General features: G+C 34.9%; 1 protein-coding gene across 1 annotated transcript in view; it reads right to left on the bottom strand.

Annotated features, from left to right (window-relative positions):
- Positions 1-21,566, bottom strand: part of DLGAP5 (DLG associated protein 5) — a 33,080-nt gene extending 11,514 nt beyond the window's left edge. The window contains exons 1-13 of the mRNA XM_073211212.1: positions 21,410-21,566; positions 19,350-19,588; positions 14,845-15,038; positions 13,288-13,350; positions 12,179-12,263; positions 11,957-12,079; positions 11,111-11,181; positions 9,192-9,466; positions 8,285-8,412; positions 7,787-7,913; positions 5,752-5,837; positions 4,881-5,041; positions 1,361-1,453 (exon numbers count right to left, since the gene is read on the bottom strand). Coding sequence (XP_073067313.1) covers positions 1,361-1,453; positions 4,881-5,041; positions 5,752-5,837; positions 7,787-7,913; positions 8,285-8,412; positions 9,192-9,466; positions 11,111-11,181; positions 11,957-12,079; positions 12,179-12,263; positions 13,288-13,350; positions 14,845-15,038; positions 19,350-19,587 — 1,644 coding nt within the window. The 5' untranslated portion in view covers position 19,588; positions 21,410-21,566. The remainder of the gene's footprint in view (positions 1-1,360; positions 1,454-4,880; positions 5,042-5,751; positions 5,838-7,786; positions 7,914-8,284; positions 8,413-9,191; positions 9,467-11,110; positions 11,182-11,956; positions 12,080-12,178; positions 12,264-13,287; positions 13,351-14,844; positions 15,039-19,349; positions 19,589-21,409) is intronic.
- Positions 21,567-21,719: the final 153 nt, after the last annotated feature.

Genomic DNA, 21,719 nt, shown 5'->3' with positions numbered 1-21,719 from the left:
ATTGGCAGGTGGGAACAGGGAGAAAAACTGGAAGGCAATGTGGCAATCACAGATTTAGCTTTTTTTCTTTAATGTGAACAAAGATAAAGCCCTGGACATGTTTAAAAATTGATGGAAAAGAGAGAGGAAATGAGAAAACAAGGCTAACTGATGGAATGAGAGACCAATGAACAAGAATTAGGAGGGAATGGCATCAAAATACAGGCAAAAGACGAGTTCTATTTTGTTTGATAATCTCTAAGAGTAGGCTGTAAAATAAAGTAAGAAGAGAGAGACACCTGGTGATAACAACCAGAATTACAGGGCTCTAATACAATGCTATACTGATAGGAGTCATTGTCTGCATCACTGACGATGTTGTTTCCAGGACGGAGTACTCAATAAAAACTACCCACAGTGCTGCAGAATGTTTAAACATTCTTCACTGTTTAGTAGATCTGAAATTCATACAATTAATTTAGTCACTATCCTAGGGTCTTTGTCATGAGACTTCATCAGTAAAATAATTCTGGCAATGCTCTAAGATGGTTTGAAAAGTACCATCTGACCAGAAACTGAGTTCAAAACATTACTAGGAAAAAAAATTACTCTAAATAGGTAAGAATGGAATCTTTCTATCATGTTAACAAACCACATTTACAGACAAAACTGGAAAATTTACAAGATAAAATACAGGGAAGAAGACAGATGTTCTAAGGAGACATTGATCCTCTTTTCAATTTATTTAGAAAATTCTTTTATTTCAAAATAGATCACAAAAGAGTATATAAAACTGGGAGGTGAAGCCTACTGGTTAAGAATACAGATTCTGCAATGAGAAACTCTGGCCTGAAACCCAGCTCCACCTTGGGCAAGTGATTTAATCTTTCTGGGCATGAGATTCCTCAACTGCAAAGTGAGGACAGTACGTGCACTAGACTGTTGTGAAGATTAAATGAGTTCATACATGTAAAGCACTTGGAACAATATTTGGTACATACTAAGTGTTACATAAAGTATCTCTATCTGTAATACTATTATTATTATTATTATTATTATAACAAAATGTATAGGTGCAGTTTAAAGAATAAAACAAACATGCACATACCCACTATTTAGTAACTTAGAAGCCCGCTGGGTACTACAAATCAGTCACAGCCCCTACCTTCCTCCCTCCAAACATAACAACACTGGACTTAATGTTGATTATTTCTTTATTTTTTCTTCAAAGGCAATTGGGACATTGTAAATATTATATGGAACTTTCTTTTGTAAAATGATGAAAAGAGAAAAGCTATACTTTCTTAAGTCTTAAATATAAAAATCCATTAAAGTAGAAGGATCTGTATTAGAAATTTGGATATAAAACCCACAGACTTACCCGAAAGACTTTTTTGTTTGTATTATTATGGTTTTGCCATCCAGATTCCTCAAGTTTGGTCAGATTGTTGAATTTTTGGTTTACATCTTCTACCTGTTAATAAATAAAGCACAAGTTTTTCAGATTAATCATATTAAAATCGCAAACTAACCAAAGCTTCAAAAAATTAAAATGGTGACTCATACTGGTGAATATAAAATTAGACTAAGTCATTCTCAATTTAGTATTCAAATCAAGAATTTTTTTTATAGTATCATTGATATACAGTCTTATGAGGGTTTCACATGAACAACATTGTGGTTTCAACATTCACCCATATTATCAAGTCCTCACCCCCCACCCCATTGCAGTCACTGTCTATCAGCATAGTAAGCCAAATCAAGAATTCTTAGGGCAAAATTGCTCAATTTAGTTTTGGTCTTACAAACTTCCAAAATCTCCATAAAGGATATCATATATGAATAACTCTCCTAAATTATTTTTGATCACTAAAATGGTAGGAGAGGGACATCCTAAATTATATAATGTGAACAGTCTTTTTTTTTTTTTTACAAACAGTTTATTTATTCATTCCTCTACTGAAGAACAGATTGGATGCTTCCAGGTTTTGGCACTTATGAATAAAGCTGCTATAAACACCTGTGTACATTTTATGTGGACATATGTTTCCAAATCACTTGGGTAAATACCAAGAAGCATGCTGGATCAAAATTTAAGATTATATTTAATTTTGTAAGAAACTGCCAAACTGTCTTCTAGAGTGGCTGTACCATTTGTACTTTTCCATCATCAGTGAACGACTGTTCCTGTTGATCCACATCCTCATCAGCATTTGGTATTATCAGTGGTTTGGGTTGTCGCCATTCTCATAGGTATGTAGTAGTATCCTGTTTTCATTGGCAATTCCCTGTGATATTAAGCATCTTATTTTTTCATATGCTTACCTGTCATCTGTATATTTTCTTTGGCAAGGTTTCTGTTCAGATATTTTGCCCATTTTTTAATCAGGTTGTTTGTTTTCTTATTTTTGAGTTTTAAGAGTTCTTTATATATTCTGGAGAACAGTCCTTTATCAAATATGTTATTCACAAATACTTTCTCCCAATCTGTGGCTTGGCTTCTCATTTTCTTGACACAATCTCATTTTAAAAGATTCAAATAATATGCCTACTATCAGAATATGAATGTATGATTCCCATCCTTCTGGTATTTCCAGTCCCCTCTAGAGAGGTCACTACGGTCAACAGTTTGGTAAATATGCGTTGAGTCCCCTTATTATGCATTTATATACATACTCTCAATCTCTCTCCTAAGTAAATGTCAGAAAGACTCAGGATTACACTTAAGACCAACTAATTTTCAACAAATGTGCAGTGCAATTCAATGAGGAAAGGATAGTCTCTTTTAATAAACAGTGCTGGGAAAATTGGCATGTCCACAAGATGAATTTACTCTTACCTGTATCATACACAAAAACAAATCCCAAATGATCATACACTTAAACTATGAGTAAGAACTAAAACTATAAATCTTTTAGAAGAAAACCTAAGAGAAAATCTTTATGATGACATTAGGCAAAAACGGGTCTTAGACATGATGCCAAAATCACAACATAAAAAATTTGATAATATTAACTTTAAAATTAAAAATATTTGTACTTCAAAAGACACCACTAAGAAAATTATAAGAGAAGCCACACACTGGAAGAAAAATTTGAGAACATTTCTGATAAAGGACTATCCAGAATATATAAAGAATATATAAAGACCAACCCAATTTAAAAATGGGTAAATGATCTGAATATTTTACCAGAGACATATAAATCACTAAAAATCACAAGAAAAAATACTGAACATCAGTACTCATTAGAGAAACACAAATCAAAACTACAATGAAATGTTCCACATCCACTAGGATGACTATCCTAGACAGCAAGTATACTGGTGAAGATGTGGAAATAGGAAGACTCAAACATTGTTGGTGGGAATGTAAAATGGTGCAATCACTCTGGAAAATAGTTTGGCAGTTTCTTAAAAAGCTGAACATAGATTTACTGTATGAACTAGCAATATCTAGATTATCTGCCCCAAGAGAAATTAAAACAAATGCCCACACTAAGACTTGTGAATACTCAGATTATTCATAATCACCACAGAATGGAAACAACCTTAAAGTCCATTAAATGGTGAACGGCGTGATATATTCACACAATGGAATGAAATTCACTACTCAGCAATGAAAAGGAACAAGGCACATGATAAAGCTACAACATGGAGGAACCTCAAAAACATCATGCTAAATAAAAGAAATCACATACAAAAGACCACATACTGTATAATTCTATTTAGTATGAAATATCCAGAAAATGTAAATCTACAAAGATAGCAAGTAGATTAGAGGTTGCTTGGGACTGGAAGTAGGAATGGGGATTGACTTGCAAATAAGCAGGAAGGACATGGTGATGAAAATGTTCTCAGTGGGCTCCTTCAGTCTGGAATTCAGGTCCTCCAGTTCTGGGGTGAAAATTTTAAACTGTTTCATTAATTATTTGCTCTTATTTTTTCTGTTCTCTTTTTCTGGAATTCCTAGTACTTGGATATTATACTTCCTAGGCTGGTCCACTTAATTTTCTTATCTAGTCTCTCTTATTTGACATCTTTCTCTTTGCTCTATTTTATGGGAGAGCTTAGCTTCATATTTCATCTTTCTGCTGAATCTTACATTACTGGTCTCAGTTTTTAACTTCAATGAGGAATTTTTATGGTTCTCTGTTTTTTTTAATAGCTGTTCTTATTTGGCAGATGAAATGTTTGGTTTCTTTCAGAATATTGCAGTTAAAAGTTCTTTTCTCCTATTATCCCCACTTCCTCCATTCAATAGCTTTCTTCCCTTTTTTGCTTTGGCCTTTTCTTTTCAGGTTTGAGGTTCGGTTCCTCAATTGTCTAATGATCACTGGCTAATAATGGGTCCTAAAATAGTATTTTGTACCTTTATTTTTATCTCTAAAATAAGCTCAAATAGTTAGAAGGTATTACATCCTCACATACATATCCTGAATCTTCCTAATGATTCCCTCTATCATAGCACTTTGTACATTAGATTGGAATTATATGCTGTAGGTGACTCACTACAAACTCCTCTGGGAAAGAGAATATGCCTTATTTATCAACTCTTAGTACAATGCCTGGCACACAGTAGGAACTCAATAACTGCTAGACGAACTGAACTACTGAAGACCACATTTACTCATTTTCTCACATGTAGAATCATTATAGACTACTCAGCATTTAAATATAATCTCAATTTCCAACACATATAGAGATTATCTCGACAATATGGGGTAGGAGACATCAATTTAAAAAAATCATAAAGCTTTACAGTTTATTAAGGTACTGTCTAATATCTTGTTTAATATTACAGGTATCTAAGCAGCCACTATTACCCCCATTTTACTACTGTTAGCTCTTTTTCAAAAAAATAGACTCAAAAGCTAATATATTCAAAATACTTGACCACATACCTGAAAACTAATCATATCCCAAAATCCATCCAGATCTGTACATGTAGTCTCCTTTTCACCTCGTTTATATTCACAATTGTCCACCAGTCCTACAAACTGTTTGAACCTCTCTTTCATAAGGAGTCTTGTTTGACCAACTGCTGTGCGAATAAGATCTTTAGCTAAAGGAAAAAGAGATTTTTAAAAATTAAAGAACAAAACATGACCTTTGTTGAAAGCCAACCAGCTGTTACAAAGACCTCACCCCAAATATCTGAGAACTTACAGAATCAAATTCTTATCTTAATGCAAACAAAAATATCACTACAAAACTGTTATATAAGTACTGAGAGTTAACTATCTGCTTCGATTCTTGCAAAAAAAATTAGCAATATTCAGTCTCGTACATATTGCTAGTTCTTGTATTTCTTAGGAATTCAACCTCAAATTACTCACTGCACATTAGTATCTAAGCACTTCAAACTAACATAGCACATAAATGATTTTTTCTAAATAGCTTCCCCAAATAAGATTATGGAACTTCTCAGAAAATCTGTTCCATACTTATAAGATAATTTTTATTCTGAAATTATTTTTACATAATTAAACAATAGCAGTTATAGATGTCACTCAAAGTTGTACGAAAAATGCCTAATAATAAAATAGGCAAATGTCTATTTCTCAGGTATGATAGTCGATATTCTAATTATATCTCTTAAGTCATATACCATTTTAGCAGCTATTAGTGAATGTATGTTGATATGAAAAATCCTTGCTATTTTGAATAACAATGAAATTATAAAGATGGACAACACTAGATTTTTATGTTTCAGATAAACGTAACCATATTAAAAGATACAAAGTTAAGACATAAACATAAATGTTGTCTCACCATCATCTGGAATGTCCAATTCAAGCTTCCTGTCCCACTCAAGGCAGTGTGAAGTTAATTTCTCAGTTTCTGACTGGAGTATATTTCTAAAATTATGACATACATTGCAGTTTTACAAATGTTTCTCAGAGTAATATTAGCTTAGTATGGTACTTACATATAATATTAGGAAGGTATAAAAGGGAGGCACATGTTAATTTCCCAGAGTTGATGCTTAGTTATTTTATGAACTGTGATATAATAAAATCCATAAATACGTTAGTAACCTATATATGCCCAACCTTTCTTTACACTTAAAACTTATGCTGGTTATTAATGCCAAGAACCCACTTTTTATGCTAATATTTCCATTTTGTTCTGTTCTTATTTCTCACACTGAAGAGAATCGGACATTCCTTAGTTCTGTTACTAGTTCTCTGTTAACTGTCCATGGACCAACTGCCAAGAGTAGGCTGAAACTAAAAACTGTTAAGTCTAGAATCATCACAGTGATAGGGTCTTACAGATTCTCTATAGTTATTAGAGACTGAGCAAGGGCAATGGTTCTCAACAAGGGTCAGTTCTGTCCCTTGGGCACATTTAGCAATGTCTGGGGGCATTTTTGACTGTCATGAACTGAAAGAGGGATACTGCCAAACGCCCTACAGTGTGGCATATGGCCCCCACAATAAGAATTTTCCATCCCCAAATGTCAATATTGCCAAGGTTAAACAACCATGACTTAGGGTAAATTTAATCTGTCTTTATAAAAGACATCCCGGCAGAAGAAACTGAAGAAAGAGGGTTTAGTTTCTTAAAAGAAAAATTGAGCTGTTTATATTAAATAGCATAACAGAAACAACTTCATTAACAAGAAAGGACACCTAGCTTAGATTTGACATTATTCACTTGGATAAATTGCTCATTATCTCAATATCTCAACTAAACAACACAAACGATTAGCTAATCTCTAAAATCTTATGCCCTTAAAAATAATTGAAGTGGCTCTCAAACATGTAAAAAGATACTCATCCATAATAGAAGAAATGAATATTAAAACTACAGTGAGATAATATTTCTCATCTTTGATAGGCAAAGCTCAAAAAAATTGTTAATATTGCACTGGAAAAGGTGTGACAATTTTCTCACTACATTCATGCTAGAATAACAGTATGCAATCATTTTCTGTGTATTGTGGAATGTTGGAGCATTTCTCCAAATGAAGTCCTCTGATTTGTTTCCAAGGCTTTTAGGTGACATATTTAAAGTTTCTCAAACAAGATGTTAATTTTCACTTTCCATGAAACTTAATCCTATTTCATGATTTAGTGGGCCAAAGAACCCCTTAACATCTTCCACTACCCTTTTATAAAACAGTATTAATTTGGTTTCTTTGTGGGAGTGGAAAAAAAAGTATGGGAAAATAGGAACTCCCATACTTTGCTGGATAGATTGAGGTCATCATATATTTGCACATGAGAGAACTGAAAAGCATACAGGGTTGTTCTCTGCAGCCCTGCTTTATTAGTAATAGACTGAATTCAATGTAAATAACTAGCAACGAGGACCTATTAAGTAAATTGTGGTACATCCATAACTGGATACTATCTGGCCCTTTAAACACACACACACAACATGGAAAATTCTAAGTACTATAATGGAATGTCTCCAATATTGAACTTTAAATGAAGACAGAATGGTATGCTATTGTTATTATAAATAAAAAACACATATGTTTATGTTTGTCTATACATACATTATCTACCTGAAAATATTCACAAGAAATAAGTACACTTGCCTCCAAGGATGGTGTAAACTATGGGTTTGGGAGACAGAGTTGGGAAAATGACTTCTCACTTGCACATTTGTCTACCTTTTGAATTAGGATGAATGCACTAGCTACTGAAAAAAATAATTCAAATTCAAAATGTAAATGAAAATCATCCCAAAGTCTAATACATCTATTACATATTAAGGTTAGAAATAGATTAATTTCCATTTTAAATGTGTAGACATTAATACAAAATTCTTACACTCAGAACAAAAAAGGACACACCTGAAATATGGCACATCATGTTGTGGCTGAGATAGCTGATCTTTATTGATTCCAAGTGATAGGACTTCTTTTTTTGGAAGGTCATTTGAATTTTCATTAGTAGTTTCATTTTTACTTAAGACATGTTCTATAGGTTAAAAAAAGATTATACATTTCAAAGCAGTGCTTCCTAAAATGACATACCCCATAAAAAGAAAAAATTTTTAATTCTTCAATTTTTTTCAATGTTGAATTTTAAAATTTCTGCTTCAATATTTTATTCACTTCCTCTAAAGTATCTCTTAACATTCTTCATCTCTTCAAATTGACATTTATCCCCCCTGACCCTTTCTCAGTCTGTATTCCTCCTTCCATCTCTTTTCAAATGTCTTTCCCCATGACTTCTCATCTCTTCTGATCGTGAGGTCACATCCCTTAGTTATATGGTGAAAAGGGCTCTAAATAAATCTCTGATAAATCAGAATCCAGAAAAGCAAGTAAAAATTGAAAGTACCATACCTTTATCCCAAATTGTTAGAGAACCCAAAGGACACTGCAGTTTATCTGAATCTTGATGTACTGTCTTGGTAGAGTAAGCTTTACATTTTTGTGCCACAATGTCTTTTATTGCTTCTTGAGTTTTATCACTAAAAACAATAGCAAAAATAGACTTCATAAAGCATGAAACCCATGTAGCAAATTTCCAGACCTCAAAATTATGTCACTTTTTGCAAACCTGGGATAAAATATTTATTTCTTAAGAAATACATTTAAAAAAATGTATCTATTCTGGAGGGGAAGGTTTTTAAACACCAGTATGGTGGGAATTTTCCATCTTTACTAAGTGAACTGAGATCCAGAAATTCTGAAGAGTTCTTCATGGGCCATTAGCGCTCAGTAAGCCTTGGACGCTGCTGAGCAGTTTCTAGTAAACTTACTGTCCACCAGTCATTGCAAAACTATCTTGCCTTTTCTTTTAGAGTCCAAATGACTTCCATTCCCTACCCCCACTTTGCAAGTTACTCACTTTTGCCTTTAGAGGTAGTTTTTTTAAAGTAATACTCAGCAAAAAAACATAAACAAAAAAAACAAAAAAATCCCAAACTATATTTGAGCTTAGTCTTATAGCAATTTCTTTCTAAAAATTTGTTTCTAAGCGTTATAATATGGTCATTTACTAAAAGCAAAAAACCACAAATTGTATTGTGAAACTAATGATAATAACAATGCATAGGAAATAACAAAACTGTCAAATTCATTATTGCAGCCTTCTGAAAAATTGTTTTAAAAGATCCAAATTTTCATGATTTATCATTAATGTAGTTTACTAACTAAATAATAACTTTTAAAGAGTACAGACCAAATCTAAGAAAGGTATTTGTTATTCGTCTTAGCAAGGAATTCATTATTGATGTTATATTCTTACACTTCTGTTTTTAAAGGGGTCCAGGTATAACTGGGTGTCAAGAAAGCATCAGCACTTCTGGGAGTCATAGGTGTTACTTGATAGGTTTCCAGACCATCCACTGGCTGAAACATAAAATCTTTAGGAGCAAAGGAATTCTTTCCTTTCATTTTTGCGGTATTTGTCTTAGGTAAGTTTTCCATTTTTGATAAGACTCCATTTGGATCCATTCCATTTATTGTACTGGTTTGAGAATGTAAAGTATTTTCTTCACTATCAACTTTAAATGAAATGACCTAGATGTGGGTAAACAGAATAGAGTGAGAATTGCTCATCTGGGGATATATTTGACCAATTTTTACAGGCCTGAAAATGTGAAAGTTGAGACTTATGTTCCACAGACATAACTTAAGAGACAAAAACAAATACAATTAAATGTATACATGAAATCATGAGATCAGCTACACTAAACTAATGCTATGATCCAGAAAGAAAATCAATCCTTATTACAGGACTAAAAAGTAAGTTTTAAGTATTATAGTCAATTAAAACACGAAAACTAAGGTGGAAAAATTTACTCACCTAAAAAATACACATCTTTTTACTTAAATTATGTTGGTAATTACAGTGGTTTGAGAATCAGAAGTCCAGTGTTTATTGGATAACTATTATCAAGGACAAATCCTTTTTTATAAATAGCCTTGTGTTATTATTTATAACCTTATCATATGAGCAAAATTATTTTTCAATATGACACAGCAAGATTAACCATATAAAATGTTAAGCATATTTTCTTTTTCAGTTTGTTATCTGATTTTTTGAGATGTAATTGACATATAACATTGTATTATATATAGGTATACAACATGAGTCAATACATATGTTGCAAAATGATCACCACAATAAGTCTAGTTAACATTCACCACCACACTTAAAACATTTTTTTTGTGATGAGAATTTTTAAGATCTAGTCTCTCAGTAACTTTCAAATATACCATTGAGTATTATCACTACAGTCACTATGCTGTACATTACATCCCCAGGACTTAAATAACTGGAAGTTTGTATCTTTTGACCATCTTCCCATTTCACCCATCCATTTAAACATAATTTTTAGAGGTTTCTACACTTATGATTTTTAATCAGATATCAACTGAAACCAGAGTATTTCAACCTGGACAAGAGTTTAAGGGTTCCTAAGGCCAGCATAGAAGGGAAAGTAAAAACTAGTGATAATCCTTAAGGAGAAAAAAATCTTAAGGGGTGAATTATGAGGTACAGCTGCTTGTCTGTTAAGATTTACTTTATATTGCCTTCCTTAGAGGATCTATGTTTGATTTTTAGTAAGAACCTAGCCAGGTTTCTTACACTATGGCATAACACTTTTTTAAGGTTAACAATTATCACACAGACTATAAGCTGAGGGACTGGGTTCTCAAAATGGTGGCTCTTCTTTGAAAACTTTACTAGGCACTATGCTAGATGCTATCAGAAACGACAGGTTATTTTATTCTTTTCGTAAAACTACTCTGTGGAGGTATTACCTGTTAGAGATGAGAAAACAAACTTCTAATTTGCCCAAGTTACATAGCTAATGAAAGCAGACAATATTCAAACTCAGGCCTAAATGAATTCAAAGAGAACGGTGCATTTCACCATACTTCATCCTCTGTCTCAGCTAATTCCCAAGATTTCTGTTAGCTGTGTTTTTATTATTTTTCTATTTTTCTGTCTCCTACTAACCAAATTATATTTTCTCTATAAAGCTCTGAAGATAAGATACCTGAAAAACATTCAATCCCCTTGATTCTTCTTTATGTTTCAAGGTCTTAACCATGTAGGTTAACCTCTTGAAGTTTTGTATGCTTAATTTCAACTTTGTGAAAGTAACAAGTAAGATTTTCAAAGTTTCTAGAAATAAACAGATGTTTATGCTCTACCTTGTCAGGCTTTGCTTCTAACTTTTTGGCAGGTCTTCCTTGATTTGGTGCCTTTCTTTCTGCTTCATTATCTAAAATAAAAATGAAATAGGATATCCATTTTGACTAGATGGAAATGCTGCATTAAAAGTACTAGGTAATCTGGGAAAGGAAAAAACAGGCAAGAATAGGAATGTATGTCTTAAAGGTTTTTATGATTAAAAGTCATATTATAAAATGGGATAAAATTGATAAAATTTCTTGATAAGTAGAGACCATCAGTTTCCGAAACAAAACAAGGGTGTAAAGGCATATTACGTTTTTCCTCTATATCAAATACATATTATAGAAACTTAGGAAAAATTTTTGAAAAATACAGAACAATAAAAACTCACCCAAGATAACACTACTCAGTAATAATCACTGTTGACACTTCAGGGCATGTATTTCCAGTTTTTCCCTTTGTTCGCATATTCACGTATATATTATAGAGCTATGAGCTGTTCAGAGTCTGACCTGTTTTCCTTGGTCTACTTAATGTATCATGAATGATGTTACTTTGTGTACTTTCACATTGGTCTTAAATGGTTAATTGTATTCCAGCAACTGGATGGACCATAATTTATATGGGCCATTAATTTTCACTTTGAAGCACGGCTTACACCAATTCAGATCCTTAAATGTTTGAGCACCCACACAGTGGGTGTGTGCACAGAACCCGCTGTGCATAGAACTACCTTCAGGAATTAGAATCTCCCATTTCTGCACCTGTGACTCAAAGAACTACATGATTCTTAAAACAGAATACAGAAAACCTCAAGGACCAAAATATTCTAGGTCAGTCACTGATCAGGAAATAGTTCTTACCATTGGTAGCTCTTGTGACTGGTTTTCTTCCTGTAGTGGATGAGACTGGTCTGGCAATTTGCTTTGCTGCTTGAGTAGCCGATCGAGTCATTCTCACAGACGTAGGTATTACAGGCTGACCAGCTATGGGAAAAAATAATAAAATCAAATGCTTTCTGGAACTATTAAATTACTGTTGTGACAACATCAGAGCTCATAACAACTGCTGATATTCCTTCCTACCTTTTTTTTCTTGGTCCAACACTTTCTTTTCAGAAGTTTGTCTTTGACCAGGTGGGATTGCTCGAATATCATTCCTATTATCAATCTATTGAAAAGATTACATGTTATGTGATTTAATTGCATAATGAATCAAATCACATTTTTAACCTGTAAATTGATCCTGCATCTGAAATCTGTTGCAAATGACCCAGCAAAAAATTCACTACCCTAAATAAAATGAGACGAAGAAAGAAGTTTTACATTACATGAATTTTTTTACAAACATTTTGAGATTTAGGAAATGCTAATAACTTAAGCTTATTAAAAAGAGGTGACTATAGTCTTCTGAGAATCATTAAACATACCAGGCATGTTTCCATTTCAAAACCTTTGCAATATGTCTAGATAATTCTTCTCCTGGATAGAAAGCTCTTTACCATAGTTCACTCTTCTACTTCTTTGAAGACTTCACTCAAAATGCCACCATTCAGTGAGGCCCTGCCTGACTGCCCCTATCAAAATTCCACCCTACATCTACTTCAGAATGCCCCATCTCCCTTTTACCTCCTCATAATACTTACAACCATCTGACATACTGTATACTTATTTTTTTATTGCCTATCTCACAACTATATCCTAGAAATTGGTAGTGACTCAAAACTTATTGAATATATGTTTATCTTCCTCACTTGATAAAAAGGGATGTTATTTCCATCCTTGCCTACTTCACTTTATTTTAGTAATCCTCCTAGGAACTTTATCCATAACAGTGTTTTGGAGACCCACAAGTTTGTAAAACCCACCCTATGTGCTTTATATTCCTAAATGCCCTTTGTGGTGACATGAAATGCATAAGGAAAGTAAATGAATAAAAAGAATGTGACAAAGACAACATTTGGTATGGCTATCATAACATATGCTTGGGCAAATAACTTAGGTGAACATTTTCTTAGCATCCAGTCAAAACACTTCTATGTCATCATATCAATAATATTAATTTTGGAATTATTACATCTCATAAATTACTATACTTGAAGCTGATATTAGATTAAAAATGGATTTACTTACTCTGAGAAAAAAAGCACAACTTGTCATTCTACTAACACTCATCTACTAATTATAAACTATACCTCAATCCGCTCCATTTGGTTTTTGGCCTTTGACCTTGTAATCCGTACAGAAGATGAAACAGCCTTAAAACAGTCAAGAGAAGATAAAAGTTTTAAAAAGTGAACTGGCAAAAGTTTATTTCCATGTCTCATTATGTAATAAAGTTTCCATTTAAAGTTAAATTTTATCCTTAATCATTTATGGCAAATAGATACCTGCTAACTTGAATTTCCATTTTTTTCTGGTTCTGGCTTGATTTAAATTACATTTAAGTTAATAACTTCAAAACTTACTCTTTTTTATCAATGAGAAGAGAAATTTTTCCAGGTACTAGAATTCTCATTTCTATGATTAATTAGCTAGATATATTTGGAAAGTAGTAGATGAACAGACTAGAGTATCAGGATCTTGCTTTGTTTAATGAAAAGCAACCGTAAGTATACTTTCCTAGTTTTGATAATTTGCCTACAAGTCTCTTGATTATGTACTTGTCCATTATAAGTAAGAAAATAGAGACCTGATCACAAAGTGTGGAAAAAAATCTAGCATGAGACTGATTATAACGTGGTAAGATATTTATCAACTCTATAAAATTTCTTAAGCATAAGCAGACTTTTCCTCTAGATGAGAAGTCATTTTTTTCTCCAAATCTCAGTGAAAACTGAGTGTTAAAGAAATGAGTCTTTTCTCTAGAATGTATAAAGGGAACAAAATTCAGCAATGTCTATTGTCTAAGTAGAATAAAAAACAACTTTGGTGAATCTTATTATTTAACACAATAATGTGTTTCTTGTTCCCCCTACATATATATTTCTTTAACTATTTTAAATAGCTGTTTATAGTTTAGACCAATTATTGGGATCCTACATATTCTTCAAAAGCCAGCTTAAATCTAACACCTTCCAAAAAGTTTTCTTTGATGTTCCTTCAAACATAAATAATCTCTCCCTCCTCTAATATATAGGATATACTTATATCTTTCCACCTTGTACTATATTCTATTAATTTTGGTTTCTTCCACATTACCCTAAGGCTATACACACAGTAAATGATCAAAGATCTGTCAAATGAAGGAATGAGATTCATGAAACCTAGAAACATAGGCAGTATCTGGGGCCTTCATATTACTCAATTCTTATTTAAATCAGGAGTATACAGTCAGTGAGGACTTTTATACTTATCTTTAAATTAGCAAATCACCAAGGACCACCTCATTTACATCTGCCTATGTTCAAACTTTATCCTTCTTGACTCACTGACCATTCATTCTCTTTAGATCACCCCACCTTTAGCGTCTATCCATTTTAGTTCTCCTGCCACTCTGACCAGTCCTTTCTTAGCCTGTCATGGTACCTGACGTCTATCCACCTATTTTATCCTACCTCCACTTCTCTATAGCTACATCAAGAGACCTGATCTTCATCTTCTGAGTTACTATTATGTGATTATCAACTCCTATTAACTAGTTAAGTGAAATAAAGGGACTAATGGGAAACAGTTATTTTAATAATTTAATCTTTTAAAATTTCAGTTAAAAGGAATTATTCTTCTATATCAGGTTAGGATATTAAGTTTACCTTTTTTGGCTCAGTTTTCATAGTATTCTCATTTGATAAAAGAAAGTAAGGCATATCAGGTCTATAAAGACCCATTCTAAAAACTCCTCTTTTAGCTTTCTCTCTCTGCTCTTTCAATTTTTGAAGTTGTTTTTCTTCTTTGTATTTTTGGAGCATTTGCTTTCGTTGATCACTTAGAACAGTTTTCACTGACCCTAAGCAGAAAAAAAACAGTATATAAACCATGTCATATAAAAAGTTAGGCAAACATTTAACTTCTAACTTCAAATGCTACTAAGAAATGCTTTTAGTAACTTCTTATAATTCTTTAGTACTCTAACCACAAGTTATTTCAACCCCCACTCTTACAATTTCTATTTCTTTTGCCTTTATTTGCTCAAATATTTATTAACTGCTTGCTACATACTTGGCATGTATCACTTCACTTTAAAATTAACTAACTTCTATGAGAGCCAACCTCTAGGCTGGCTGATCTCCAGTGATTCTCACCTCCTGGTAGTTACACCCTTGGGTCATTCCCTCCCACACTGAACAGGGCTGACCTGAAATATCAAAAAAGTGCTGTAAAAAATACGATGGACTGTTACTTCGAATACTAGGTCTTTAAAGACATAGCAGCTGTTGCCATGCTCTCTCTTGGACCACTTGCTCTATGTGCCAGTGGCCACATGGAACCTTAAGGAGACTCAAGCAACCCTATGGAGATGACCACGTGCAAGAACTAAGGCCTCCTGCCAAAAGCCAGCATCAACTTGCCATGTGAGTGAGTCATCCTGGAGGCAGATTCTCCAGTCTCAGTCAAGCCTTCAGATGCATCCCTAGATAACAGCTGCACAGTAACCTCCTGAACCACCCAGCTAAGCCACACCCAAATTCCTGATCACAAAAATTGTGTGAAATAATAACTATTTATACTTTAAAGCCACTAAGTTTTAGGGTAACTAATATAATATTTTCCTTTGATATTAGGACTGCTTCAGTTTCCTTAGCTCAACTTAGGTTTCCACCTATATAATCTCATGCTGGTTTAAACTAATTTGAAAAATATGAGTGGCTACTATGTGTAAGGCATTTCTAGGCAATAAGAGTAAGTTAGAGAATTTCTGCCTTAGAGGGACTTACAGTATCCCAGGGAAATGAACAGTTTCAGACTGGTTTAGTATGGCATGAATGGTAGCAGAATGCACACAATAGGGAATCAGTACAAACCTCTATCTGGGGAGATCAGGAAAGGCTTTTCAGAAAAGAGATACTTAAAAGGTTCTGAAGAATGAGAATATGTTTGCCCACTGGGTGAGGATTAAAAATAATCCAGGGAGATCACTGCACAACTCCGCCAATCTAATTTAAAAAGCATATACTCAAAATGGATACTTTTATGGTCTGTAAATTACACCTTAATAAAGTTGTTTAAAAAATAATAATCCAGGCAGAGAAGAGAACATGCAAAAGCAAAAATGACTTTATTTTTTTCTCTAAATGTTCCTTCCCTCTCTTGATCTAACTGCAACTTGGCTCTCCCCTGAAGACACTGCTTCCCGAGTTGTCCTCTCAGTCTCTCAAGTGGTTGACTATTTTTTCTCCCATACTGATCAATATCACCAGACCTAAAGAGGAGAGGTGTCCTCACCAATTATTTCTTCCTTTTCATTAACAGATCCTAGCTTTACATTTCATGTCACCTGATCATACTATATAGTACCCCAGCTTGTCATCTACAGACCCTCCAGGTTTCCTTCTCATTCCTTGATGGTTTTAGTGCCTAGCTCATTATCACTGTCACCAACAGTATCCTTGTACAAATCTTAACAACCCCTCTAACACCGCAACTTCTCAATTCTTAGGCTTGCTTTCCTCCAATGATCGCTCTGCTACACCTTAGCTACCCATTGGTCACGTCTACACTAGTATCTCAACCTTTCTCATGACATGGCATACATAAATAGCATTTACACAGTACACTGGAGCAAACGGAGAGACTGCCTATGACCAGATACCACTACCCAGAGAGGGCTCTGACCAACCCAGGTGCTATCAGAAATGTCCTGAGAGGACCATATCTTGTCACACCTGTGCTCACTGGTGAGACAACCAGGTACCCTTCTTTCATGCCATTATCTTGTTGATAAAACCTAGTCAGTTGTCCTACAGAATGTCCTGCACTGTGTATGTCTGCTTTCTCATGTTTTCACTCATTCCTCTAGTCGTCATGTCTTCTATAAACTAGAAATTATATTAACGCTTTTGATTAGACTCAAATTCAATTTCTGGGGCAAAGGCACTGCTATTCTCTGCACCCATTCCAATACGGCTTCCACTCCCTGAACTTTACTCCATCACAATTACTCATCGGGATCATCAGTGACCTCCACAGTGGCAAGTTCAAAGTCCCACTTTCAGTACTGCCTGACCTCACAAACAGTACTGGCATGGTCAGTCTCTCCTCCCTGATGTGCTTGTTCCACTTGGTTTCTTGGGTACCGTGCTCTTCTGGTTGTCCTCACTTTACTTTGCATTTCTCCATGGTTTTTTGCTAGTTTTCCCTTGTGTCTTCAGTCCCTGGATGCTGGAGTGCTCATCCCTCCTCTCTCCTTTTTCTACACCAAGCCTGGATGATCATATCAGTCTTACAGCTTATATATAGGTCAACGCCTCCTGAATTTCTTTCTCCAGCTCAGACTTCTCCCCTGAACTCATCTTGTATATTTAACTACCTTTTCATCAACTTTGCTTACATATCTAATATGCTTCTCAAATATAACATGTCCAAAAATGAACTCTTAATCCTATCATTGCTCCCAAAAACTGTTCCTCCCTTAGTTTTTTACAATTTAATAAATGGCCACTCTAAACTTTTCGTTCTTCAGGCTGCAAGCTTGGGATCATTCTGACTCTTCTTTATTTATTAATCACACATCCAAACCATTAGGCAATCCTACTGGTTTAACCTCTTAAGTATATGCAGAAAGCAACCACCTATCTTTGCTGCTCTTACCTTGATCAACCAGCAACTAAATTATTGCAATGTCTCCTACCTGGTGTCCCCGAGGCTATGCTTGCCACCCTACAATCTAGTCTCAACATAGCAGTCAAAGTGATGCTTTTAAAACATAAATCAGAATATATGAACACCCTTTAATCAATTAGTAGCTTCTCATTTCACTCAGAGTAAAAGTCAAAGTCCTTGTAATGATGTCTCTCAGGGCTCTACAGCTAGCCTTATTCATTCTCTAGTCAAGCTTGCCTACTTGCTTTATTGGGAACATAGTAGGCCCATTCTTCCATCTAGACCTTTCTAAATGGGAAATACAACAAAGCATAATTTAATCAAATATGGACAGGGTTAGACTTTGACAGATTTTGGTTGAGGAATGGAGCATTTGAGAGGACAAGAGGCAAGGAGATGACTTAAGAGGCAATAACATCACTTCTCAGACAAAAAAAAGTCTAGTTCTTCTTTCAAAGGCCATCCTGTACCATTCTATGGCCTCGTTTTCATCTCCTCCCAACTTCTTAGCGATATTATTCTTTACTCTCCTCCCCCTCAATTACCAGCCCATTTCCTTTGACCTTCAAATAGGCACTAGTCATCTCATCTCAAAAACAAACAAGAACTCTCTAACACTTTTGTCCAATTCTTTTCTCACTTTCCTTTTGAATCACAAAAAATAATATCTGAAATCTTTTATCCTCTTACAGAATCAATTAGGCTCAGATATGTTCTGTGTCTTATACGTGCCACATATATACTGGTCCTGGAAAGTAAGATTGAAGCAGCTAAATAACTTGGCATCTCTTTGATTCTCTATAAACTTCTGAGACAACTTTATTTCTTTCTGCTATTTCTTCACTTCAGTTTATCCTTGCTTTATTTTACTGTCATCCAGCAACTAGTGCCTGCTATGTAAACACAACTAAATTACAGCCCAATGACTCATTCCTCTTAAGTGCAAAGGTGATTTCCCAGGTCTCTTTCTCCTTTTCTGCAGCATCTTTTGCCTTCTAAGACACTCTATTTTTATTATTTTTATCTTTTCCTGAGATCATTCCTTTCTTTAGTTAGTTCTTCCCTTCCTAATGACCCTAAATCCATTTGGGAAAACTTCAAGGATAAATCCTTGAATTAGGATGAATCCTAAGAAATGTTTCCATTGATAAGAGTATCCTTGTTTCATGGATTCTGCAATCAATTCTATTTTTATTCCCTTATTAATTTATCTTGTCAACACTTAGCCTACCCAGGCTCCAAAAAGTAAGAACTTTAGTATTCCTATAAAACAATATAAACAGTAAAGTATCGTAACAATCCATAGGTGAATGGCTTTATCTTAGCTAGGGACCTTCACAGCCTAAATAGACTGTATTTACCTGTAGAAAACACCATGTTATTTAGTATGGTATCTCAAAACTCCATTCTTCTGATCAGGGTTTTTTAAATCTTAGGTATTAAACCAACTTTTCTTCACTCTCCAAAGCATTTACAATTACAATAGATCTTTACTTACTTGGCTTGACACTGGGTTTTTCTGGAACAAATTTTTGAGATGTCTCATCTAATTCAAGAAGAATTCTACCTTCCAAGGTAGGAATGTTGACATCTTTCAATCCAAAGTGTCTATTTCGTTCATATTCCTTATGTCTGTTTTCTTTCTGAGACAGTGATTTCCTATGAGCAATTTTCGTTCTAATCATGTCAGTACTTAAATCCTTTCTGTGTCGACTGGCAAAATGTGATGAAGACATCCTATCAGGGAAAAGAGAGATACACCAACCTACATGGATTTTCATTTTGTTATTTAAAAATTAAGATTCCAGATCACTTTCCATCCTACCTCAGAGCCTTCAAAAATAAAAATATTAAAATACAAAATGCAATAAGTATGTGATACTGAGGAGTGGGAAGCTGGTTATCAAAGGATAAGACACTACAACATATTTTGGGATTCTAAATAGGAACTTGCTTGACAGATGAAGTGAAGTCCCAGAAGCTATGGCCCAGAATAAAAATAAAAGGCCCTAGGCTTACTGTAGAGAATGTTGCAAACAAAGAGTGTGAAGTAAAGGTACAAATAGGGAAAGTAAGTGAAGAACTATACAGAACAGTTTCTTCAACCTTCTTCTGGTGATGAATTGCAGGCAGCCTGAACTTTTTCTCAAGCTAAAAAACAAAACAAACAAAACACAGGTGATGCTTATTAGGTAGGAATGATAAATAGGCAGTTAGATATACTGAAGAAGATTGAGAAAAACATGAATTTTCAGAAGAATTATCATAGTGATGCAGAGGGATAACTGTATCAGTTTGTTCTTGTGAGGGCAGAATAAAATTATTTTCAGCCATGTAAGAAATCATGTAGTTTATGTGGCATACACTTTTTTTTTTAAAGAAAGATCCTTGAGAATGTATTCAGCCAAACAAGGGAAGACAAGGAAGAGGATGTCATAGTCTCCAAGAACCTGTGGATCCAACTGAGGAAAAGCATAAAGGAAAGTGGAAAGCCTAACGGTGTCACCTATATAGCTGGCATAGAGAACCAAGCCAAACAGAAGAAGGAGGACTGGTTTTCCAGAGAAATTCTTGCCAGCTTAAAAGGAAGGAGGGAGGGTCTGACAATAGGATGTTAAAAATGTTATAAGCACACTATTCTCTTCCACAAGAATAACTAATCAAATCCACCAGAAAACTTCAGATGAAAGAAAAATCTGCACAAAAAATGCAACATATTAAAATGTCCCATTGGTTTTAAGCAATCAACAGAGCATAAAAAATGAGAATTCGTCTGACCTGGGTGCTAACTACTTTCTCCTTTTAAGACGCCAGGGGAAGAGAAAGGATTGTGCTTTTCATCAAGAACTCCTCTCTACTGTTTGATTTGCCACCTCCCCTAAGTATTACTTTGCTAAATATTAAAGAAAAAAAAATAAAACTTACGCATCACTTACTTTAAAATACAACACAGCATTATAGCAGCAAAGACAGTAAGAGAAAGGGAAAGAGAATACTGAAGACATATTTAATTATCGCCTAAACCCTAAAAGGTAGTTAGTAGATCGCCATTACACAGGTAAAGTAAATTAACTGCTCACGTTAGCACAGCTAAAAGGTTGTGGAGCTGGGATCCCAAGTCAGGCGGCCTGGCTTTTCACACATACCTAAGTGTGATTGTAATTGGCTGATTGTAATTTCTTTCAGCTTCTAAATCTAGAGTGCCTTAGCCGTGGTTTCCCAAAAGGTTGGTTATCAACCAGGGCGTTTTTTGTTGTTACGGGATCTGGGAGGAGCTACTGGAATTCAACGTGGAGAAAAAGGACATGAAGTATTGTCCCTCCCCAAAAGCCAATTACGCCCCAGTGGTGAGACGCTGACTGCTACATAGATTATAGCAACAAACATTTATTTTTCTGGAGGACTCTGTCATCAGTTCCGGGAAGACAGGTAACACGGTCCCGGAGAAGCCTTCCCCGGGCGGCGTCCAGCTCGCAGACGCCCGTCCTCAGACACCTCTAGACCTTCTAGAAGGAAGCGGGCCAGCGCCCGCCCTCGGGCTCCCCAGCACCCACCTACCTGAAGCAGCTTCTAGCGTGAAACCTCAAGCAAACTAAAAATAAAGGAACCCTCTCGGTCTGTAAGACCGCCGCCGTCTCCGAAGAAGAAACGCCTGCAACCCGAGCCTCGGCAAAATTCAAACATCCCGCCCTGAGTCTCTGATTGGATGTGTTTTAACAAACACTTCCGGGGAAAGTGCCCGCCCCTTCCCTTATACGAGGCTTCCGATTGGTTCACCTCATGCGACATTTGATTTGATTGAAAGATGAACGGATGGTTCAGAGGATGGGTGTGGGCGGATCAAAGGGCGGGTCCACGACGAAAGATT

Source organism: Manis javanica, chromosome 8 (genome assembly GCF_040802235.1).
Source record: "Manis javanica isolate MJ-LG chromosome 8, MJ_LKY, whole genome shotgun sequence".
NCBI lineage: Eukaryota > Metazoa > Chordata > Mammalia > Pholidota > Manidae > Manis > Manis javanica.
This window is presented reverse-complemented; position numbering and strand designations above follow the sequence as displayed.